Source organism: Plectropomus leopardus, chromosome 21 (assembly GCF_026936395.1).
Source record: "Plectropomus leopardus strain MGB_pleo_1.0 chromosome 21, ASM2693639v1, whole genome shotgun sequence".
NCBI lineage: Eukaryota > Metazoa > Chordata > Actinopteri > Perciformes > Serranidae > Plectropomus > Plectropomus leopardus.
Window position 1 is genome coordinate 18,818,053 of NC_142196.1, and position 26,507 is coordinate 18,844,559.

Below are 26,507 nucleotides of genomic sequence, written 5' to 3' on the forward strand. Positions count from 1 at the left end.
AGTGCTGGCATGGGGTGGGCTGGCACTGTGCAGCTACAGGAGGTTGGGATACTAAAAGCTTGTGCTTAATTAGCTCCTCTGGTCCTGAGTTTGGCTGGATTAGGCCCTGGCCCAAGCCGCACAGCTAATGGCTACCAGGACCAGAGAGACAGCCCAGACTGGACCTTCATACATCCACCAGTTGAATAGAAAAGCCTTTTCAAATATCCACACCCACGCTGCATGTTAATTCAAACAAGAAGGTATAGGGTTTGCCTCGCTACGTGCTGTAATATCTAAGAGATTTTTATCAGCGTAGGTTAAAGAATTGCCCGATGTGTTGATAATTGGTCCACTCACGGCCATTTACTGTAATGATAAATTCCCTGTGGGCCCCACTGATGCAGAATATTTTGATAGCATAACAGGGATAATTAGGAGCATTAATTGGGAAGGATAATTAATGATACCTAAAATGTAGCTACTGTTTTGTCTGTGCTGTTTGCATAAAATATAGACATGGTGCCAAGTTAGTTTTGCATTTATTTTCCTTGCACATTCACACATCTTAAGTGTCGTCTATGACAGACGCAAAAAAATGGGGTTTCTGCAGCTGCACACATGCCAATAGCTATACATCTGCAAAAGGGCAATATCAATAACAGTGCACAAATACATCAGCAGGCTCCTAATTGTCTGCATGCAATATTGAAAGATTGATGGGTGGAAGTGAATCAAATCTACAACATGAAAAAAAAAATGGCAGAGCTCTGACATTTAGCCTGAGGGGTCTAATGGGGCGGCTGAAGGATGGCTACATCTTGTTATACCATTTTCAAAACAAGATACTTCACCTCACACCAGTCACAATATGGTTTGACCTTGTGGCTCGTAATTACCAATGTTTTAGCGGTTGTGCGAACGCCAAGGTCTTTTCGATAACCATGTTGGGCCTGACAAGGAGTTGCTGTTGATTGCGATTGCTGTGGTTTCGAGCGTGTAGTTTCAATCAGGCATTAAGAGGTTAGACAGCAACTGAGAGGTTTGAAGAGGCTCATGTACGGATACAGAGGGGAGGGATGGCCTCGATCCAATTATTCGTCTGTGTTGTTCAATGATCAAATAAACATAAAGACAATTTTCATTTGCTGGAGGACTTGTTGAGAATGAAAACCTTTCATCCTCGTTCACAATATCACACAATAAGAGACTGAAAATACAGCACATTAAAAACCCCAATAGTCATATTTAACGTTCAACATATTTTTTTCTGGAGACACAACATGGAACATCAAACCAAAGTGCCCCCCATAGACCTGTTTAAACCTGCCTGACAACTCCCCTTAAACTTACATATTTTCTTAATTCTGAAAAGTGTTAATGATTTAATCAAAGACGTGGCCCTTGACAATTTGTGGCTATTCTTTCTATTCAGGTAAACACCTTGAAATGAAATAACAAAAAAAAAGCATTTCCAATGTGGGAGCGAACAGGCTTGAAACGCACTGCAAGCATAAAAGAGTGTTTGAAGGCGGTAATCGTGTTAGAAAGAAACCAGAGGAGATACAGAAAGGGAGAGAGAAAGAGGAGGAGGAGGGAGGAGATGTGAGGCTAAGAATTACCTTCATGGGCCTTTACAGCTCTGTCCCTTCTTTTTCTTAAAATTGTTTCATCTTTTGTTGTCATAATTTAATTTTACTATAAAAGGTGTGTATCTTTAAACAGAATTGTCTAACTAGAGTACTGAAGATATTCAAAAACACTTAACTGAATCATGATTAAATATCAATATTGTCAAATTAAATTTTCAGTAAATCAGATTAATAATTACCATAGCTAAAGTTTATTTAAAAAAAATCAATTTAATTGCTACAGCAGAATTTGCACTGAAATACAAAATCGACAGGAAATACTTCCATGGAATAAAGAATCATATTTTTTTCTTTCCATTAATTCTTTTTCTGATCAAAATTCACCTTTTAAACCTCATTAAAATATTTTTTATTGATTCCTTAAAAATGCAGCACCGCTATTTGTGTTGTCTGTGTGTAGGATCCAAACTCAGTGAAGTTATTACTCTCTGTATCCAACAGACTTTCCTCCTCTGTTTTTTCTCTTCTATTCATATTGCCCCTGTGTGGTGTATTAGCCAATCTGAGAGGAGACAAGGGGCAGATGGATTTCGGTGCTCTGGATTATTCAAATGTTAGAGGAAAGGTCAGGCAGCGAGGTGCTGTTGGGGCGGCTGGCTGTCCATTTACTCACATCACAATACCCTTAAAGAAATCCTCCAAAACACACAACTTCAACCAACCCAAACTAAGGGTTTTTTTTTTAAAAAAAATAAAGTTGCAGCTTCAATTGTGAATTTCAAAGGATTGAAATAAGCTATATTTTAAGTAGTTTATGCCATAAAATGTGGCTTATAGTTCAGCAAATAACGGTTAAGATCAAACATTAAAGGCCAAATTTAGTAACATATTACAAGCTTGCTATTTTTATTAAAAACACTAGCAACAACACATAATCTAAAAAAAAAATGTTTCTTTTTTTAAATTATAGCAGTAGTGAAAATTGGTAGGCCTATCTTCAGACGAAGCTGTAAACTCTAGAAACCCTTAAAGTATAATTAATTTGAAAAAGAAAATTATAAAGCAATTTGATAAAAGCAAACTACCATAAATAACCATAAAAACTGAACAGAAAAAATGTATTTAAATCCTATTCTAGATTTCAGGAAATACATATAATCGAATAATATGATATAAATTAGATTAAGATAAATACTTTTATTTTTTTTAAATAAACACTATTAAAACAATAAATCTATGCAAACACAGAGCGGATTTAGCAGCTTTCAGGTCTGAGGGTTTATGAGTTGGAGCTGCTGCCGGGCAGTGCCATGCAGGATGAACCTGCACAGAAACTTTGTCCCCTGCAGCCAGATGTGCTCACAGCGAACCATCCGGCTCGTGTTCAAATTTATTAAGGATTTTTCGATCAATTTACGTTTAGATTAACAATTTTTGCATGCATATTTTTCCACTGCTCGATCATATCTTATCCCATATGATTTTGGAGATGCGATCTCCAGCAGACTATCGCAGCAGGGAGGATCAAACAAAAATGAAACCGGAGCACCTAAAATATGCTGCAACACACTAGAAATCGTTTTCAATCACATCGGAAACCAGCTTTCAACGCGATGATACAATTCATGACAAGTTTTCAAAGCTGGTCCTTTCAGGCGCCTTTTACGCATTTGACGCATTAAAACTTGCACACTGAACACGACCGAGAAAAAAAGACAGACACACATTTCAAGCCAGCAGATAATTACCTAAATCCACGTCGCGGGGCAGATCGCACATTTCGCAGCAAAAGGAGGATGCTGTGTCCTGTATTCCAGAGAGCATGGTTAACCACTGACGCCCGCCGCAGCTCCAAGAAGCGTTTGTGCGTCCCGGCCGCCCACTCAGTCCGCTTCTCCAAAAAAAGTTCCCCTGCGTCCCCCAGCGCCAACAAAAGACCGCGGCTTCAACACGAAGATGAAGAAAAAGAAAAAAAAGGGAGAGTCGGAGAGAATAAGAAAAGGGGAGAAGAATGTGGGATATGCCCGCCTGATTTTCCGAGCCTCGGAAGAATGTGCAGAAGCCCCACTAGTGAGTCCTTTCAGCGCCTCTGTGCCAATGAAAAGAGATGGGGAGGTGGTGGGGTTGGGTTTTTTGCGATCATTTAGTTAAGGCTGAGCCCCTCCTTATATTCAGCAGCTCAGGAGTCCCCGTCCATTGCACATGTCATATCCACTGGTTGCTATAGCGATGCCTCCACATGTTGTCGACAGTGAATGTTCAAGGAGCGATGCCTGGCTAATAGGCTTGCGGGCCGAGGGGCGATATGAATGGACATAGGGCTAGACACTCATTTGTTGAGCTACTAGGGGTCTCTGTGTTTGGTGTGTGAATTGCTGTTTTCTCAGGCTCTCCTTTTCCTCTGCTCCCTCTCCCAGGGATTCAGTTATGTGAGCAGAATAAGGGAGATGGGGCAGTCTATTCTTCAAAGTAGGCTTTTGCATTCAAAGCTGAAGTGAGCACTATAATAAGAGGCTACCACACAGTACAGTAGTTGTAAACTATATGAATGCTGCATGGGACACTGGGTGCAGTCTGAAAAATGCTCAGCCTAAAGTAAACTGTGTATAATTGGCTAAGTCCTTTCTCTGCTTCCTCCCTAAGATCTGCTGGAATAAAGGAAAAAAAGGAAGAAAATTGCAAGTTTAACAAGTTTTAAAGATAAAACTCACCAAAAAGCTATCCTAATTAGCAATCAGTCTGAAAAAAAAATGATCCAATGGAGAGCAACAGCTGCACTTAGCAGGGAGAGAGAGAAAGGGGGATTATGGAGAGCACAGGGAGAGAAAAGGAGAAAGAAAAAGAAAAGGGGCGGTGAAGAGAGGAGAACGGGGGTCCTGTCAAATGCAGATGACGAGTCTTGGGGAGGGGGGCTGTGTGACGGGGGGCTCTCCAGTTTATTTTTTCCATTCAGAGAGCACCCCCTCCTCTTCTCTATTGTCCCTCTGTGTGACAGCTGGAGTTGGCAATGTGAAGGGGAGAACAAAAACGAGCTCGCTGTCCAGCCTGGGTCCGTGGCTGCATCGGACGCCACCCCACCTTCAAAAAGCAAAACCAGGCGGCCCATGGGGACTAAATCTGAAGCTGAACACACTCAAACTGACTCAACAATTTTTTTTTTTTTTTAGCGTCTGCTAAAAACCTTCAATTCAAGACCGTGTGTGTGAAAATGCAGCAAAATTGAAAATTTCTGTGCATTTTGGTAATTTGATGCTGTTTTTGTTCCCTTAAAAAAAGCTAAATGTGCTCCCCTCCTTATGTGTCATGGAGTGACACTTTTTACGTCATGCTTTCTGCACACTTGCATCCTCATTTATCAGGAATTATTCAGAATCCGCATTCAGTTCTTTCGCCTGCCAGAGGGCACAAAAATGGTGCGACCACCCGTCGTCTGCAGAGGCAAATTTTTATCTTGCAGCATTCAGTTTGAATACAAGAATCGGCTGCAGTGCTCGCTGTTGCACGAATGCAAGACGGATGCGAGAGTAGCACATGGTGGGAGACTTTTATCGTGACTGCCGGTGAGTGGTTTTATTGCTGGGAATAAATAAATAGTGGCCTCGGAAGTTAATCCCCAGAATATCAGTCCTTACATTAAGTCAAGCATACGATCATATCTGTCCTGTTCTCTGGTGAACTGGAAGAGAGCCCTGTTCACTCTTTTTCATATGAGATACCCTGGTCACCTGCCTGTCAGCCCTATCTAAATCCACACTCATCCAAACAAGGGTATTCCCCTGACACCGCAGTCGATGGGGAAAAAAAGAAAATGTCTACCAGACACCATCTTCACCTGCTATTTGAAGGAAAGACTTTGGCACCTGTTGTTTTCCTTCCCTTGAACTCTGCGTAAATGGACACGTTTTCACACATTCCAGCCACTACTACGCACTACACAGTACGATTTCACAACTCATGTCACATCCTCCAGCGAGGCCAGCGCTAATGGTTATCACACCAGGGAGGTTTGACGTGCATCGATTCATCCTCAAATTCTGGAGCACACTGGAGTCACTCTTGTGGTCACTGACGATGTTCGTAGACGCTGTCACGCCTATGTGTTTCTGCAGTAAGTACTTCCTCGGGGGTAACACATGTTCTAACAGTCAGCGTGAGTCCTGCCAGGCTTATCTGTCCTCCTCTCCTGCGCTGCTCCGGTGTTTGCCTCCATGACACATTTCACATTTCTAATAAAAAAGATGGAGAAGCGAGCGAGCGTGTTCAAACAACGGGAGAAAGAGGTATGCGGCACTTCAGCGTGTCGCTGAGAGAGGTGGGGATGAGGAATGTTAAACAAATGTCATGATCAAGTGCACTACCTGAGATGGCAGAGCAGAGGCATCCACTGATGCTTGTGCAGTCGAGGAAATGGATAAAGAGACAATAACTAAATATTTGCTTGCACATACAGGCTGCACAATACATTAACATGTCTGTGCCTGTGTGTGCAATCTGAATGTACATGCATAGGTGTTTCCTTGCAAGGACTTGTCTTTCTGGACGCAGAAAAGCCAGATTGTAATATATTTGAGCAAACAGAAGCAGCCCAGTCACACACTGAGCCACTGGACCACATACCAATCACACCATAACAACATCAGCGAGAGGCTAATGCCGTTTACACTGCTTCTGTACAACAGCTGCAATGTGTACCTGCAGACTTAACTAACGCGTGATACCGTTACACCAAAAATAGTTGGGATTTCTGCTCGGCTCTTTGAAATGGGGTGCAATAAATTATTCATAATAATATCTGAGCAAGAGTGTTGCTGCGGCTCCATTTGGGAAGGTGTTGGAGGATTAGCTCCAAACTGTAATGCAGGGAGAAATGTATGCAAAACAAAACACATTTGGGTGTTTGGGGGTTTTTATCAGATCCACCAGCTGTTATTGTTATTGCTGAAGTAATATTAGAAGACGTGTGTGAGAGGAAAAGATTTAGCATCATCTGGGTTTTACTCTAAATGTTCTGTTTCCATGCTTATCTTAAACATTTAAAATGACACAAAGCTACTGGCAGAAGTTTGGTGTGAAATTGTTCTTGGATTCAAAGGATGGTGCTGTGATTTTGGTGTATTTTTGAGCTACTGCAGTTTGATTTTGCCTGCCAGTCATAAAACAGCACTTAAACGGAGATAATATGAAAAGGTGACACCTTGCTCTGCCGTCTAAACTCCCCTTTACACATCACTTAAGGTGCAGATACTTAACATTGAGGTGAATGTCTTAAATACATTGTGTCTGTGTGTGTGAGAGAGAGAGAAACACCATGCTTCCTAATGGATGATGTTCAAAGACACAAAAAGGTCCCATTTCTGGGTTTTACTTGAAACATCTGAATTGCTGTGTCTCATGCTCATCACTTGCTCAGAGAGCAACCATTCAAAGCCTGTGTGTGTGTCAGCCATGTCATTCTGGTATTTTCCCCAGATGGGCTTGTTCAAATAGTGCTCTTTCTTATGTGAATCCCAGCCCAGGCATTGCCCATGCCAAGTAGTTCAAAGCAGTAAACATCAAGGTAAATGCTATGCCTGTCATCTTGACTATATTTAAAGCGGAGAGGCAAACCCACACACATGCACAACAATGTGCACTTCAAAAAGACAGTGTTGTGGCGTCATCGCCTGGAGTAGAAAATCACATCACATCTGTAAAGTGATAAAAAATGTTGTTGTAATCTATGAGGATGACAAGAAAGTGATACATATTTAAGGCTTGTTTTGATTGCTTTGCATGTACAAAATGTACTTAAGTTTTAATGAGATTTATGATATGTAGGTTAAGGAGAGAACAGGCAATATTTTATGAACTCATCTGTATCCGATGGTGTTAAAGGTCACCCAAAGTGACTTTCTGTTGAATATATCGCTGGAAGTCAGAGGTCTGAACTGGAAATGACACTGGAACAAAGTTGATCGCATTCCAGTACAAGAAGTCAAAGAAAACCATGACGCTGGCAACACCAGTTCAAGTCAAGTTAGTTATTGTTTGAAATATCTGTCGATAACAACTAATACAGTCCAACCCCAACTCGTCACATGTTGCCGCTTTGTCAGCGGATTTAAGCGTCTATTTTAGGTATCCTTCTGCTTCTGCTGTTTATGCTCCGGGATGCCGTTACCATTATATCAACAAATGGAAATTCCTTCCACTTTTTCAGTCAGAAATCCAACTTCAGGGGGGTGTTACAGTTGAAATTTCCAACCAGGAACTTGGAAATTCTGACTTTCCAGACCAAATGAAATGCACCACAAGTCCCTTTTCCACCATAAGTCACTGTCCCTCTTCCCAAGGCTCCCAGGGAGTGCATCAGAGATTGAGGTCAGGTAATAAGTTGTAATATATTGCAACTTGTTATTTCAATACTCATTTAAAACACAACAATACTGTATCATGACTTAAGTATCATGAAAATATTGTAGTGCGGGGCCTCTAGTGATTCCCACTCTTATCAGCTGTAGCTGGCTAGCTAATTAACTCTGTTGCGATTGGCTTCCAAAATTTCTATTGCAGGTTTTGTTTGTTTGTTTGTTAAATGTAGAATATCCCTCTTGCTGTGCCCCGATGTGCACCCCTTCAACAGAATAGTTACAGTTGCTCTGCTATGGCAGATGGTGACTGCTTAACAATCATTAAAATAAAACTTGTAATCAAAGGCCTTGTTAGGCTCTGTTGTCGATAACACACAGAAAAGCTCATTTGAGTGGTTATTCGAGATAAAGAGTAGCTTTAAATATAAGCTCTGATCTTCCCTTTCAATACTGGATTATTTAACTCCAAACAAGACCAAGCCGTCAACTATGTTTGTGAAATTGGAGTTGATTTACTTCAACTTCTTTTTCTTAATTTGTTCGAGGTGCAGCCGTAACTCCCACCTGGTTTTAGCTGACAGTAATGATCCTTTTTACCTGCAGCTGCGTTGACAATAGCAATATGTCTGACAATGATAATGTTCATGTTTGCTAAACCGCCAGCCAAAATTAATTAAAGTAAGTTAGTAAATGGTGCTCACACCTAAAAACTGAACTAAAATCATATCAGTATCAGTGAAGGTGTTTGCACTGTGGTCAGAGACAGAGCAAATTATGTTCAGATTTGCATTAATCACAAAGACAAGAATTATTTTCCAGATGTAATTAGATTTTGATGAGGGATATTACGATACTGTAGGTGAAAAGTCATTAGATACCAAATAAAATGGTCAGGTCCGGGATGTGATCCACACTTTGCTAAAACAAAACCCAATCACGACAGGTAATTGAAGGTAATACTTCATTCTATTGTGTGAAGAGATAAAAGAAAGAGCGCCACTAAAAATCTCATCCAACACGTCCGCAGTCAAAAACAGCGAGGAAAACACCAAGGTTTTAATTGTTTTGTTTGAATAGAATCCACACTACTTTTAGACTATTATGTTCTCGGCTGGCTTTTTTTTTATCTTGGGGAGAGATAAAACTGCAATTAATTTTGAAAGGGGGGAAAACAGTGAGACAATACATCAAGTCACACATGAGTGGTGGCAGGCAGGGATATGTGGGCTGCCGCGGAATAACAGAGGTAGTCAAAGGTAGCATTCATAATTGAAACCCCAGTCACAAGAGACTTAGTGGGCTGGGAGACTCTGATACTGAGACTGACAGTAAAGGGACAAAGAGAAGTGTTCAGAGGAGAGCACAGAGTGACTTCATGGGTTCAATAGGATGGGTCCTCTCCACACCTGGGTCCACATAACATCTGAAAGCCTCTGAAACACCATATTTCTCCGTGGCTATTTGAACATAGCACAGTGGGTCTGAATTTGATTGTCCAAAGAGTTTAAATTCAAGCAACAACCTCAGAGAAATGGAGATGCGCTGCTGTTGGGGATTGAACTCAGGTCGTGTTGGATGAGTGCTTTTTCCAGTGCACCCTCCAGACAGCTGCATCAGTGTGCTTCCTTAACTCATTGTAATGGAAGATCAGCTTGATAATGGTTTGATTCAAGAGGCATGAGGTGTCAGGAACAAAAATGACAATTGGACGAGATAATTTGTCATTTTATCTCATGTAGTGTGTCAATAGTGGGGGAGAACCTATTTCTGCCTTCAAGGAAGTTCATATATATATTTTTTCCTTTTCTTGCCCAGTTCGTCAACATCTACAACATGCCTCATGATACTTTGGACACCATGGGTGTTGATATTTTTGCATTTCATTCAGGTCACAAAAAACTGCAATCAATGTTTTCCCATAGAATGGGTCATATGATAATTCTCCAAACATGCATGCACAACAATTCATATGGTATCATACAAATTGGCACCCCACCAATGAGGTTACATTGTTAATGTACAGTTACTTAATAAATATACTATTACAGAGGTTATTTTAGGCAATTAAAGTTGCTATGGTTAGGTTTATTAAAAGAAACATGGTTGGGCATCTTGGGGTTTAAGCAAGTACAGTCACTGTGGTTATGTTTCGAAAAACCAACATTGGGACTGCTTCCTTGTTTACTCCCATCAGTGCATTTGTCACAATACACGGGATATGTATGAACTGAGATGAATTACTTTTTGTAGGAAAATGTACAAACAGTTTGCTGCAAGTTATGTATAGTCTGACATGCCTGGGCCAAGTCTTGACAGGAATTTAAAGAATTTATAATCACCTAAGTTAGTTAAGATTGAACTGTAGGTACATTTGTATTGTTGGCTATCAGGTAATTACATTGCACTGCAGCTAGATACTCACGATCACATGAAAATTCCTCTTATCAGGCTTCATGTAATGTGTTTGTATCTGCAATGATTTGGACCAATCATTCCTGCAAGAAGCTGCTGGCAGCTATGGATGCGATCCAGGTGTGTGTAGTATTAAGTAGCTGGCCTTAATAGCCTGCCAATGGCCGGCTTATAGCCACAGTCTACATCCAGCGAGTCAAACTTAGGTGTATGTTACAAGACACAGAGGCGAGTGCAGCGGCTGCAATAGCATATATGAAATATGCTTATTTCAATACCTTATCTTATCTTGTTTAAGAGGAGCAGAGAAAGGCACCGAGAGCTTTTCTCAATGGGAAAGATGTATTTGCTTTTCTCCTGACTGGCTCAGGATAGACGGTGATAGACAGATGGTTCATCCAATCACTTGCCAAGTATTTTTTTAAAGTACCTGCCCTTTTCCAAACACTTTCCAATGACAGCTTCTCAGATGGTTCTGCGTAACAAACCATCTGGCATGTCACGTTAGTCAAGAACTACTAGGTGCCCTTATACTAGATGACAGGGTATGCATCTGTGGCCCTTTATGTTGTGTCTGCTAAGGTGAAAAATATACTTATCAGTTTATAACTGTGCAAAGGACTTCACACTCCAGATGGCCCTCAATTTGTGTCCACACTCGGGTCAGAAGTGTACTTTAAATGAATCAAATTTGGCTTGTTCTCAAGGGCTGTTCAACTGCTGTTGAAGATGGCATCCCCAGCAAATGCCAACACACTCCATGAGAACCCCTGGCCTGTTTGTTCAGTGGTGTCCATGACAGATACAGGAGTCTGCAGGACTAGGACTACCGAAGCAACTGGCAACAAGAAGCCTAAAAAGAACTAGGGTGGAAAATAGGGCTGTACCTGACTAAGAATTATGCCAGTTGAATCCGATTTGGCCGTTAAATACAAATATTTGATCATTTGTTTTGTTCGTTTTTCATATCAAGTTACTTTAAAACCTAATATGAAAAACCAAAAACCAAAAACCAAAACGAAACAGACTCAGTTGGGAAATTCAGTGTGACAGCAGCATTCATGTAATACAGGAAACAAGCTGATGGTGGTGACGATCAATCGGAAATGTGCAACAACATTTTTTGTTGACACTAGATATCAAAAAAAAGCCAGAGACCATGTTGTATTAAGTTGCTGTGAGCTGTACATTCACCATTTCTAAGCAGAAAAGAGAAGAAGACGTTATCTTAGAGCCTTACAGTGCAAAATTACTGCTCTTCCCTGTCGCTGCAGTGAGTCTGCAGTTCCCTGTACCAAAGAGTAGTGTGAAAATCAAGAGCATTCGCTTCACAGCAAAATCTGGGGACCAAAATGTCCCCAGAAGTAAAGTGCAAATCAATCCGACTTGTTCCGACTTGATGATTTGAATCTCTGACTTTTAAGGGGCAGCCCCAGTGAAAAAACCCAATCAAATGGCTCCATTAGTTAAAGTGGAGAGTGTATTGATGGGCGGCTAGCCATGTTTGACATTCAAAGCTCTTTAATGGTCACATTTTTGCCATTTCTGCCTGTATGAAAACACCAAATTTAATTTTGTCGAGAGCATACAAGCACCTAAATACAATTTGTATTTAAATTGCCACGATGAGAATGCCTCTCAGGGGATTAGAAGGTACTGATTCTTCCAGTTTAGTCTTAATGAAAACAATATACTTTTCTGATGACACTGGATTAACTTTATTGGGCAACCAACACCTTGTGCCTCCAGCTGTACCTGTGTGTTGCCGGACTGGCAGCATATTGAGGCGTCCTGCCCGAGCATACGCCCAGTTGATCAGCTCCAGCTTGTGTAAGTGAAGATATACATGTAGAACCACAGGAGGCAGCGTGTGATAGGCTAAGGGTCGTATCCCTGTAAACGCACGCAGCCACAGCCTCATAAATTCTCATCAGTGTCTCCATTAAACATTTTCCCCTGTTATCACTATGGCAACGCCGGCCCAGCATGCGCCCGCGGGGAGAGGCGTGTGTGCCTGTGTAACCCCGGGGGTTACTTAGGGGGTAACTTGGCACAGACGCCAACAACCCGCACCTCTCCTCCAGACTCCCTCTTACTTTAGGGACAAGGGGGGGATTTCGGAGTGGCAGGCGGCCAGGAGGGCTAGATCTGTTCCATGGCGATCTCACTTGACAGGCACTGGCTGTGTCTGGACTGGAGGCAAGCGCTCTGATTTCTCTCTTTAATTACTGCAAATCGGAGGAGCCACAGCCCATGCTAATGAAGCCACACCAATCAGCTGGGGGAGAGTCAGGGGCCTGGCACTGCAAAACAATCCTCTGCACGAACAGAGCTGACACTTTGCCTGGCCAGCGCCTCCCTGCATGTCTCGCTCTCTGTCTGTCTGTCTCGCAGCTCCAGCAGATTTATAAGAGTAGTCTGCCCCCGAGCCAAACCAAGCAGCACTGCTCGTCGAAAGAAACCTCTGTGAATCCCTAATGAGGCTGCTGCCACAGCTGTAGTACGGTATCAGCCGCCTGTTCGCCGCTCACATCTCCCATCGCTTCACACCGCAACCTCTGACAACAATACAAAGTACGGCTGATCAGAAATTCTGAAGGCAGAATTAATTATGATTTATGTCAAGGTTTTGATGGCTCTGTAACGTAATAATACATTGACGGCTCATTATTGTAAATGCATATAATCAATCTAGCCTATTTTCACCCACAAACATAATTACACCATATGACTTTTTGTGAGGCTGTGATGATTTCTTTTTTTCCTCCTTCTTCAAAGTGAATAATGTAATGAATGGTGACTGACATGTGATTGCATGTGTTCATGAACTTGAGTTGCGAGATCTTTTTGCCTTTTGTGATTTCCAACAAAGAAATGTAATTCCTTCTATTAGTTCTTCATGTCGATGAAGCTTTAAAAATGACACATTTTATGTTCTTTTTTGTCAAAATTACACAGATAAAGTCTCAAAGAGTGAGACGTTTAGTTTGTTAAATAATTTGTCCAAGTTTTATTCATCACTGATTTACAAACTGTTGTTGTGCATGTTTTGAAGCTGCAGCCATGTACTCGATGTACTTTTATCAGATCCTGTTTATGAGCAGGTAATCCTATTTTTATACAGATATCCACCTGCACCTGTTGGGTGTTAGCTGCATCTGCGCATTTGCAGCAAACACCCAACATGATGAGCATGTTTGTGAATGTAAGTAGGCATGTTGGCAACCATGCACACATGGACATGACTGTGATATGTAAAGCAAAAACCTCATCGCAGCAGGATGCTTCTCCAGTTCACAGCACACTATCAGATGTTTGATCTTTGCCACTGCTTTTTACCTTCACATGTACGCCACATTCGCAATTATTGCATCATATTTTAGGATGAAAGACAACATATATTACAGAAAACATGTTAAAGAAATGTCCTCAGTTCATGGCTAAAGGGCCTAATTAGTCTTAGTTATTGACAGATATTAGACAAAATTAAATACAAGATGCAGATCCAGGTAAAGAAAAAAAATCTAAGTTTTAGTTTTTCTGCATGTTTCTGCTGTAGTTTTGATTTATTCAATATATTGTTGCTCTCCAGAGGAAACCATGTCTCTCCAAATATGGTTACTCTTAACTGAAGGATTAAGGAGAAAATTCTCCTGCTTCTTGAGCTAAATGAACCATTTAAAGATCCAGTGTGTAGGATTTAGGGAGACAGATCGACAGAAATGGAATTTAATACAAGAATTATGCTTTTTTTTAGTGTATAATTACCTGGAAATTAGAATTGTTTTTGCTACCTTAGAATGAGCCTTTTATAGAGTACCCGAAGAATGAGTCCTCAAACGAAATGAGTAAGCATTTCCCTCATCTCAAAGTCAATGGGTTTTTTGAATGGGTTTTTGGTTAGAAGCCTGAAATAAGGTCCGTGGCTAACACAAGCTTAAGGGACTTTCATGTTTTGTTCTACAACATAAAATATGCCAGTAAATACCCCACTTGCCAACTTTGAAGCTTTTATGTGTCTCAAAATGTCAGTTGCTTAAAAGTGGCTAAAGGAGACTACAAAACTTCACCACCTCAAACCACGCGTAACACGGCTTTACAACCTTGTTGTGGTGGTAGCGTTACGTTGTGCGACTGTAGTGTAGTTTGTTAATAACCTTAAAAAAGCTTTTTAATAGTAGTAGCAATTGCATTAAGTTTAAATAATCCTTAAAGTGGTATTCATTTGTGAGGACCTCCTTGCTAACCAAAACATGTATTAACAATTGTTCACAAAAGAGCTTATTTTCTGCAATGATCCAAAATCCAGTGGAAAAATCCCACAGGCTTTTTGACGAGGGAACCAGGGGGACGCTAATTTCTGCAAAGGTCTGTCTCCTGAACAGAAAACCCTGAAGAAATTGTACGTGGGAGAAGTTTCAGCTGGTTACGATCAGCAATCACCACCACTAGATGCCACTAAATACCCATAAATCTTACACACTGTTTCTTTAAAAATCCATTGGCTAATTCTTACTAAAACTTTGACATTTTATAGATACATCATGTGTTTGTAATTTGATATGTTTGTGATAAATACATTAAAAATATAGGCTATTTACTGACAATTTTCAACTTTTTCTTTTATGAGTTAAAACATCTACTTTGAGAGAAATATCACGTAATGGAAACTGATACACCAGTAGCTGTTTCAACTTAAATCTTGTAGTTATGAGTTGACTTAAGAGGCATAATATACAGAAAATGTGCCATTTAAATATATTTGTCCATGTCTAAATATTGCCAGCCCACTACAGCATGGTACTTTCAAGCAGTAAATTCAGGCAGTAGATGCTGTAAAGCTAAGTGGTCTAGTTTCATTTCATGCTTTATCACCAGAGGGAAGATATTCATCCACCCTCCCAAGTCAAGGTCATCATATAAAAGACCATAACAGCTCATCAAGCAATTTAGTTGACCTTGCCATGCAGAAAGTAACCAGCAGTTACTGCAGGATTCACAATTACAGTCAATTAAAGTCAATAAAAGATGATATGACAGTTGATTACATTTAATTTGCTGAGAGCAAAGTGGTTTCCATATTGTGCGCTCACTGAGCAATAATTAATCTGCTTCACATCAACTGCAAACTAAAAATGTGGTGTTTTCTAAGAAGATAGCTATGACTAATTTATACATCAGGATGAAGATATGACTACAATTCATTCTAAAATTTATTTAATTTCTATTGAATTTCCAACAACTAAGCTCTATAGAACATCTGAATTTAATTTACTCAGACAAATACTTGCCCTAATTTTGTTGTGATGTTAAAAAAAAATTACCATGGGCCACCGGTTTGCCTGCAGCAACTGCTTTCCCTGCTGCTGTCAATGCTAAGGTGCCAGATGCACTAGGCAAGTAGCCGCATGATAAATGGCAGAAGGTGAGAGCTCTGTGGCCGGGACCAGGAGCACCCTGCCCCTGCATCCCGCTGCCAGTCCCTCGGCATGCAGATTGTCAGGCCAAATGGCAGCCGCATCCCCCTTCAATGCTGACATTTAAAACCTCTGCCATGCTATCCAGCTGTGGGCACCGCAGGTCCCCCCTCCGCCCCTCCAGGCAGGCAGCCCTCAACCCCACTGCTGCTGCTGCCAGTCGACAAATTACCAGAAACAGCCTTTTGTTCAAACAAGTGTGGCATTGTTTACAAGTTACCTTGAGCCTTAATAAGGGGGCCAATCAATCACGGGCAAAGCAGGTATAGTGTACGAATCAGACACTTCCTATGAGTCGAACCCCAAAAACCAGAATCTATGCCATCAGTTAACTATTAGCTAAACTTACACGATATCAGAGTTCAGACTCAATGTTTGCAAATCCTCCTCTAGATTAGATCTGAAGTTCAGCCTAAACACCACCAACTCCAGCCAAAACTGTTAGCTGGGATTGTTATGTTTACCAAAAACAGCTGCTAATCCTCATCCAATCCTTTTCTGTTGTGGGTGGTAGGTCTGTTCAGGTGCAAAAAAACAAGATTGCTGTTGAGAAAGGAGAAGCCTATCTATCTTTGTCTGCGTTTCGGGAGCCATTGTTTCAAAAGATTAATACGGCTGTCTTTCCATGTAGTATTATTTTTTAAAATTGCAGTCAGCTCCGTAGCAGTCAACCAAGTACTACTAGAATGTAACAGCAGAATCATACACTTTCCTACACCAGGGAGAGTTGAGTTCAACGATCACCGTAGGGAATTTGCTGAGGCGAGGATAGAGGCGAAACAGCGGGGTGTCCAGTCAGTCTCTGGCTGAAGGCTTAAACCACAGAAAATTCTGCCCTGGATGTCAGGAATAATTAGTCTTTAACCCCCTCAAACTTGAGCAAATTAGCTCAATTTCTTTCAAAAACAAGGGAAGAAGGCAATAAGCTATGAAAGAAGAAATGACCCCAAAAATTAGCAATTTATTAGTAAAAAAAAAAAACTAAATTGAAAATGAGTAAAACAAAATAAATAAAGAACAAATAAATAAATAAATCTAAATTATTAATATAGTTTTACGATAGTTTATTTTTTCTAGTATAATCTTGCAATTTCTTGAACATTTATATCCAAGTTGCTCATTGCTTTTTCCACATTTTTTTAAAGACAGCACACCAATTTACTCAGGCTTCATGTGTATCCAGGATTGAAGGGTTAACTGTGATTTAAAAAAAAAAAAAAAAACTTTTATAATTGTCCAACAGCAGATGGCATGACAGTGACACCACAGCATGGCAACTATGACTAATAAAAAAAGCTTTTTTTTTTCCTCAATCGAAACCATCAACAGTAAACATCAGGTCCTGGAGTGAACATGTCAGAGTCAGCGCTCTAAAGCCTCTCTCTCTATAGAACCGCCATTTTCTATTGACATTTAATAAACACGCAGTCAGAAACCCACTGTGAAAGAGGCAGAATTTAAAATATCTCCATTGACAGTAGCCTCAGCTGTCCAAAATGCAAAGCAGATACACGAGGACATGTTGCATTTTAGAACAGATCAGAACTCCGGCTGCAAAAACAAATCTCGTGCTGGAACTATGCTTTTACTGAAAGTATCGCTCTCTCGACCTCCAACAACTTAAGACAGAGCTGCCAAACGTCTCTTTATTTACTATTCTGACTTATTGCTCTGGAAGCTTATTGGAGAGTATCCCAGTGTGCATCTGGCAAATCACAGGGTGAAGACAAAGAGGCAAACCACTTTAGCACTTCAAAAAATCAACTTACTGTTTGTAAACTAATGTGAGGAAACGTGTGAAACTCCAGAGCTGCAACACCCTTTGAAAGCTGGATCAACATCACTTTTCTTGTGCTGTAGTCAAACGCCTTTCACAAGTATTTAAACCTTTGAAACCTAAGCAAATTGGTTTAACTGCTATCAAAACCTTGTTAAAAAAATAAATAAAAAGGAAAAGAGCAAGAAATTAAAAGATTTATAAAATTATTTTTTTTAAAAAGCTAGGGAAAACATTTCAAGAGAGCTATATTTCTAATTATCATAATTACATATTTTAAATCAATTTAGAGAATCACAGGTTTTTTTTTTTAATCTAAATTTGTATGCATTTTTTTTTACCTACTCTGAGTACTTCCATTTTTCACATATTTCTGCCATATTAAAGACAAAAAGATTACGCAGTCAATCTCAAGAAATGATTACCATCAGTAATGAGAGTAATTGATAGTGGCAGCCAAACTCCACACAGAAAGAAGCGCAAACTGGAACCCAAGACCTTACAGCTTTTAAGAAACAATGCTAAACACTGGACATCTGCTGGGTTATTGTGAGAAATACAGGAAACCACTGTCTGGAAAACAAGAAATATTTGAAAGCACTGAACATCACAGATTGGTGATTTATAACAGTGTAAGGGTTTTCATCAGTGTATTTTGCTTTAATTTTATCTAAACCTCCATAACTCCCTCAAGAACACCTCGGCCTTGAGCTTGTTTTTCCAAGAAGAGATGAGTACACCGCCGAAAAAAAAACCTATCTTGTTTAATTCCTTATAAAAGGCGGAGGTATTGCCCTTCAACAAGCTGAGTAAAAAATACCACTGTCAACTACACACAGTACCCATACCTCTCTTTAACAAAGGCAGCAGAACATAAAAGCAGCAAAAGGTAGGAGAGTAAACACTTAACATTCTGACACTCATTAAAAACAGACATGTTCACCCTTACCAGGGGGAAAGCACACGTCACAATATATAGAGAGGCAAATACCAAACTGCATGGCATGGTATCAAAGGCATTTCTGCAGTCCAAAGGTCAGGTGATGGTAAAAGGTTGCTGAGAAACGGAGCTGCTGGACGGTCTTTCATCAGTGGGAGGCAGCTGGAGTCTCCAAAGAGGTAGTGTTACTCAGGGCTGCAGGCACAGTGGGGCTGCTCCAATATGACATTTCACATCCAGATCTGCCACAGTAATGGCATTTTAGCCACTTTTAAAACAGCCAGATTGGCCTTCCTGCACTGTTGAAAATTTTATAGGCAGCAGTTTTTTCATTGTTTGGGTTTATTACAGTGTCTGAGGGAGATTGGATAGGTTGTCAATGTGGAAAAGGCGATTGAGGGCCGATACGGACATGATTGCTTGATAAAAAAAAAAAACCCCACACACATACAGTACACGTATAGCCATCATATAGCACAAGGAAGGGTAGAAAATACACACTGCAGTGTGACCAAGAAGCTCTTAGTTCCTCTGAGGAGCCAAATTCACACTCAAATGAAAATAAGAGTTCTCGAAAATTAACATAAAAATGCATTTTTCTCATCTTGTGATTCTTAAAAAAAAACACAGCTTGAAAAACCAGCATGGGGAAATATGTTTTGAAGTAAAGTGTATACCCATGCTGTTGCAAGATCAATTTGTACAACTCTTATCACAGTTATTTATTTATTTTAGCCTGTGTATCAGTCTCTTCTCTCTGGAAATGGTCAGCGCGGTTTTCCTTTGAAGTCCCCTCTGAAATGAATTGTCCCATTCGCTCGGAGGAATTGCATTCGCTGATGGTTGCACATGGTATTTGTTGTTAAGTGCTATATGCTACAAAATTCAGGGTTTGTTAGATTAAAGGAAAGCAAACTGCACTGACAACCATGCGCATAATGTAAAAAAAAAAAAAGAGTGGAAATAAATATTCATGTGAGAAAGTGTTCCACCAAAACAAAATGCAAATTCAATGTGATCATGAACTGAACTAGAAGTTATTGGATCCTGTTGAGTGCATTGTGGGTGACTACAGAAATGATGTCATGCCTTTGTTAAGCAGGTATATTGTTTACCATGTTCACCATCTTAATTTAGCTTTACTAATTAATGGAAAACATAGCTGAATGTGATGGGCATTGTCATTAGTTTTTCAAAATTTTGGTCTTTTTGGTCTTTGATTTTAGGGTGGTTAAATGAAAAGTTAAGGGATCACCAGAGTTGCTATGCAACCAAATCACCAGAATAAATGTTGGCATTGTATGTTTCAGCAAACCATGGACATGAAACATTTATTAGTTATTATGTGTCAGAAACATAACATGTTATAGTTAACTATGGTTATGATCAGGCACAAAAACTACTTTTTATGGTTTTGAAAAGATCATGTTTGGCCTTAAAATATCAGTGTGAATAAAAAAATGTATACTTGTGGTGGTTCAATCCCACTGGCAACACAGCGACATTTCGTAAAAAACATTTGCTCTTAGTAGCTCAATCTTCACTGAAAACACAGCAATATCTCACTAGAAAACATGTTTTTGGTGTCTCAATTTCAGGTGGAAATGTAGCAATGTCCTACAAGGAAACACGCTTTTAATAGCTCAGTCCTCGCTGGAAATACAGTGACATCTAGCTAAAAAATACACGGGTTCGGTGACTCAATCCAGACAGCAAACAAAGATGGCTTTCTAGAAAAAAGGCGGTTTTGGTGACACAGTCCCCATCGAAAAGCAGCTTTGCCTCATTGCAAAAGTGCCGACTTTTTGTGGCTCTATCACTGCTGAAAATGCGGTGATGTCTTTCTAAAACAAATGCTCACACTTAGTGGCTAAATCTCTGCTACAGACACAGAAAATGTCTTGCTAAAAAATGAGTCTGATACATTGTCTGCCCATGAATATCATACCATGAATATCTGTACCCAAATTTCTGTAAATTCATCCTATAAATGTCAAGATTTTTAAGCCTGGAGCAAAGTGGTGGACTGACAGACTGATACTGTCATCCCTGTAAACAAACAACTAGCATGGATACAAAAGATAAATACAAGAGGTGTGTCTGAACTCACAAACTGCACCATTGCCTTTTAAACCAATTAAACCACAGTACTGAATCATATATCATGTAGATGGTTTATAGAAAAATACTCATTTATAGAAAGATGTAAATATTTTTAGTGTTACTCAAAAGCTGCGGCGCTAGATTATTTTTTTAGGAAGCCTGTCAGAACATTTTCAAACGGATGTGTCTCTGCATTAATTGTCACACAGGATATTGGAAAGAAAGCCTTCAAATCCATTGTGAGGGGCCATCATTACATGTGACCTTTCTCTGTGATGAGTTGTGTCTCTGTGCCTCTGCACTTCGTTCTTTCATTAGAAATACTACGTGAGCTCTCGACCATCGCAAGATGATGGCGTTCTCCAGCAGTTCCTTTAGACCGACACATGACAGGATTATAAGCAAATGTTTATTTCACCTGTATCGACCTTCTTTTTGCAGCTAGAGTCAAAATTAAATGGAAATCCTGTGACTTAAACACATGTGCACAGGTGTAAAAACAAGAAAAACGCGCACTTAAGCCCTTTAAATACCAGGATGCATTAAAGACAGACAGTGTAGCCACGCAGACATTAATACTGTACACATGTACTGTACATGCATACATACAAACAACACACACATGCACAGTGCACAGACTCCCTGCCTGCCATTTATGATTTACATTTAGTGGTTGAATAATCAGTTGACATGCAGCTCAGGGAATTCTATGCTTAATGAGAGCCTCTTAACATAAGCAGTTTGCCGGAGTTATCTGGAACATGAGACCGCTGTCAAAATGTCAATGAATCTCAATTTAACTACCAACTTAATCACACAGGGACCATCTCATACAGGCGGGCCGGATGTGGAGATACAGTATGTGCATCCATAGTGCAGAGTATTTGGAAATATTGTCATGAAAGAGATGGAAATCTGGGAATACATTTGGTTCTTTGCAGATGTGCAGTTAACAGGTCATTGGTTATTGTTACTGTTCAAAGCAGTTTTCTAATCAAGCAGGTTTATTATCTATTTACTTATTTTCCCAGCTTCTGTTTGGGTGAACTTTCATCGTCTCAGCTGTCAGAGCTGAAACATTTCATTTCAGATCCAGCGCAAAAGCTTCTGCTCACTCATATCACTGCAAATCTTTACGAGCAGATCATTAAGACCTTGATGAAGGCAGTATTAGCAGAGAAATATTTAACCTCAGAAAATATTTTCAGAGATTACATATTACCTCACAAGCATTAAGTAAGATTTAAAGGTCATTAATTTAAATACTCAGTGTGTCTTTTTCTGACCTACTACAGCAATCACTTGCATAAAACATCTGACTGACAGACATGCCCGTCTTCTTCAAAAATGCCTTCTGAGCTTATATCTTTCTTTCCCTTTTATTCTCTCTTTTCGCAATTCCACTGTGTGTATTGCTGCCAGTGAGAGCAACCCCGCCCCCCCGAACAGAAGAAGAAACGAGGAGGCGATGAGGTATGCACAGTCACAGAGCTCTGTGCTGTTTAGGAACGATGCTGGTTAAGGAACCAACGTTTGGTATTATCTGCAAGGTCTTATTTCCACTCTTCTACCACATCACCATTCATATATTTTCATTTTAAAATAGTGGGAACATGGGAAAGAAGTACACAAGAAGGATAGACTCACAAAAGGTATATAGACCTGGCTGTAAAGTCTTGGCTTGACACACCATGACTGGTAAGACCCAAGCAGGTCTGCATTATTGTTCTGAAAAGTCTTTGTTTCTGCACGTCCAGATTTAATCGCAACCCTAGAGTTTCAAACTAAAATGGGGTCAGCAGCGTTTTTAAAGGTCTCCATTTTAGGGATTTCAAAACGCTGGAGTAGTGTGGGCTTGCTTTTTGACGGCCAATAATCCGGCTATAAAGAACAGCTACCAGACATATTTCTTAAATAGCCATATTATAGCCTACATTTAAACAGAAGTAAGCTATAAGAAGGAGCAGTCTATTGAACACAGAGTGACTAACCAGAGGTTTCGTGGCAGAGGAAAAGGACTTGATGCCCCAAGCGGCACTGTAAAGTCCATAAACACACCAAGGAAACTACCAAGCCTATTATCCACAGTCTAGCTGGCTGTGGTGGATCTCCAGTCCGATCTAAGAGGAGACCCCGCAGTGTGTTCAAGGTCTTCTGAAGAACATGATCTGTTTATATTATTATTTAAATATTCTTGTATATTATAATATAAACATTCACATACTAGTGCTAATATTCTATTACTGTATTTCTCACATTTATATTTTTACTTACTTACATAGTCAGCAAACATTATTTTAAATATTCAAATATTTACATAATTTGCTAATTGCTTACTCTTACTGTATTTCTGTTTTACATTTTTATATACTTGTGCTGGCACTACACCGAGCACGCTAAGATAAAGACCGTGACTGACATGGATGTGGCGTATGCTGTAACTTTGGTGGATAAAAAGATCCATCCGTAATTAAAATCTTCAAATCTGGTCAGCAAAATATAAGTTTATATTTAAGTTGTCTTGACAAATATACCTTATAGGTCTCACAATATAAGCCAATTTCACATTTCATATTTCATTTCATATTTTTATACTCCCAGTGTCAATATAAACAGCTCATTCTAAAGGGAAACGCAATGATTCTTATTTTCAGGTGGACACACTAAAGATATTTTTTATTTCATATTCCATTTCTGACAATATATCCCCCTAAATGCTACACACTGGACCTTTAAAGGGAAACTGTATTAGTGTGGAGGAAGCCTGAGAGTACTCATCTCTAATAATAGCATGGTTATATGTAAGTCGTATGGTTTCAATGCAGTATGAAAACAGACGGTGGAGCCAGTTGCTGCTACAGCTGCAAACAGCCACATCAACCATGAATTTCTTTCCACTTCGCCCGTCTGCCCCCCCCCACATCCTTGCCGTTTTTTCACACATTCACAGGACTCACAAATTGCTGTGAGAGGACCTCTTCTTGCCTTTTGGGTTTCCATGAGAGTGCACCTCCCACATGGGAAGCAGCTTTTAATGAGAACAATACTCAGGATATGCGTTGCCCCACACATACATACATTATTATGAAAACAAAGTAGTCATTTTTCTGTTGTTTTTTTCTCTTTAGGAAGCTGACTTCCCTGCGATCCATAATGGAGTAGATATTGCTCGGCCTATTGATTGATGTCTCCTTCCCCCTACTTTGACATTTGCTTATCCTCGTCCGCATCTACAGCTATTGACGTTCGCTCTATCTGGACATCTTCCTAAGCTGTTTTGTCATTTGTCACCTCTTAAATAAAAACGAAGGAGGGAGGGAGTTGTCAGTGATAAGACTTAATGATACCAACCACATTGATGGTTTTATACAAGCCTGTGGAAAGAATACTGTCTGCGGAAAGAACAGCGCCGATGCTTTGCTTAATTTCCTGCTCTTTACCTCTTATGGATCCACTGAGCAATTTTACCAGCATATTTCTATTTTTGCCGCTAATAAGCGAGCTAAAGAAGACCCATTCTACCACCTCCAGCACGCATTCACTCAGAACTGTGGTCAATTTACTGCAAATTTACTGAAAGCTGGCTTTTGGTTTAACACCTTTTAAACTAATGTATTTGAAGAGCCCACTCCACAGGCTCTCTCGTCAAAAGCTACTATTTTCCCCGACTTACCCTCAACTCTCCACTTCTTGGATACAAACTGGTGAGATCACACACATCCACATTAGAGCACTTGCTAATAAAACACCCTCTGAGTGGGTTTTCAGGGTTTATACTTTGCCAACTCTTTATTTGTAGTACAGTAAATGCCGCGCTTTCCTTGACATGTATTTCTACAAACACAGCCTGGCGTAGATTTTCTCCCCATGAGGTGGAAGACAGATTCTTCCTTTCTTCCCTCCCCCTTTTCTGTCTATCCCTCCCTCACCCTGGCTCCTGCAGAGAGGCTATTATTGTAGCTAATTATCTACAAATAGGCCCAATATGACAAACACAGCCCTGTACCAGTGCTGGGTAAGCGCAGGAATCAGTCTGAGTGGGAATAAAAGAATGAAAAGGAGGCGAGGAGAAGCAGACAAAGAACAGGACAAAAGTCACAGTGGAGGGGAAAAAAAAAGAGAAAATCAGAGATAATTGAGAAGAACGTGATAAAGACACAATGCGGAATAAGATGAGAGAAAATGCTAAAAAAGATATAAGTGGGAGGCAGATGGGCGAAGAAAGGCAGTGACACCAAAAGGGAGACAGCATAGCAGGGACTAACACAGGAAAATGATCTTGTCTATACAGTGTGTGACGGTTGTTGCCAATGGCAACTGTCCTGCGATGCACAGGCCACATCCATTTAGCTCCCAGCATGCCTCATGATCAGGGCAGCTCAGGGGTCTAAGGCTGTCTGTCTCATTTCCATAGAGAAACTCATTTACCAGGCAAGCATGGAGGGCTATGACGCATCAATGCGTGCTTGATTAGATCCTTACTGCTGATACATATGAATATTTATCAGTGTTCAATGAATACACATTTACTCTCCTTTCATCTGGATCATCCTGAGTGTCCTCCTGCTCTCCTCTTAATTCCCCACAATGAATATGTCACAGGAGCATCAGGGCTCCCGACAAAGTGACAGCACTCAAGATAATCTGGTTATTGTCGCTCTGCTGTGATGATCAACACTTTAAGTTTCACAAAACGCATCGGGCTTTTGTCTTGCTGTGTTTTATTTCGCCATGGTGACAACAGCTCTTAGAGACCTAAAGGAAATGAGCACGGGGGACGGTAATCAAAGGAACACACTTAAAAGGATGTGTGTTTGGAATTCATTGCGGCTGCAGATTAGTGTTTGGCTGCACAACTGAAGCTGCAGGTGCGATCTGGATGCCAAGACAAGTTGGAATCACAGAGTTACTCCTGTAGCATGGGCCCAAACAGAAAACGCACACAATCACAAGCACACCCACTCTTCTTTTTCTTTCTCTACACACAGAGCTCAACAATGGGTATTTTTAGAGAGTGTAACTTACATCACTAACTCCGGCCTCCACTATCTTCAGGCCTGTCTGCCTCTCCAGCTGCGGCTTCTGTTGGACTGCACGGGAGACAAAAGCAGAGGAGGTGTTGAGAATGAGCAGTGGATGACAAAGTAGCAGATTTTTCAGTTCCTGAGGCAAAACAAGTGGTCAGTGAAACTGAGAATGATGCAATTGATGTAACGGTGTGAGTCAGATGTCAAACTGGTCATAGAAAATGACCGGCCCACACACACACACAAGCACACACACACACAGAAAAATCTTCATCAAGCAGAGGAAACAGTCTTCTGGTATTAACATGCTTCTAAGGTAATTTGATCTCAACCGGATAGCGCTAAATACAGGTGTAAAAGGCCACCGACACGCATTGTGATCTGATAACTCAAACTACTTTCTAAGGTGATTTGGGACAAATGCAACCACGTGTCTTTTGTAGTATAAATACTAACACTGTCCTGATGTGTCTCAGACAAGGATACAGTATCAGTGCAGGATGTGGTGATTGTTACGGTGACAGTGCGCAAATGCTCTATAATTGGACAAACTTTTCAATGACCATCTCTCATTTCGTCCTATGGAAGGAGACAAGTTAAATTCTGCTAACAGTGATATGTCCAGCTGCACTAACACAGCTGCAGACTAAAGCCAGGTCTGAACAGGCTCATTGAGGGCAGCTATGGCTGAGGAGGTAGAGCGTCCACTAATCAGAAAATTGGTGGTTCGTTCCCTGGCTCTTCAGTCTGCATATTGAACTGCAAATTGCGTGCATGTACGTATTTAAACTGAGTAGGTGGCACCTGGTAGCCTCGGCCACCAGTGTGTGAATGTGACTGTGCTGTAAAA

At 40.4% G+C, this 26,507-nt stretch overlaps 1 protein-coding gene across 1 annotated transcript in view; it reads right to left on the reverse strand.

Moving 5' to 3' along the window:
- The window catches only part of ptprn2 (protein tyrosine phosphatase receptor type N2), a 148,090-nt gene that overhangs the window by 34,179 nt on the left and 87,404 nt on the right, over nucleotides 1-26,507 (reverse strand). Inside the window, exon 11 of the mRNA XM_088072113.1 lies at nucleotides 25,656-25,720. Within this exon, the coding sequence (XP_087928239.1) occupies nucleotides 25,656-25,720 (65 nt within the window). The remainder of the gene's footprint in view (nucleotides 1-25,655; nucleotides 25,721-26,507) is intronic.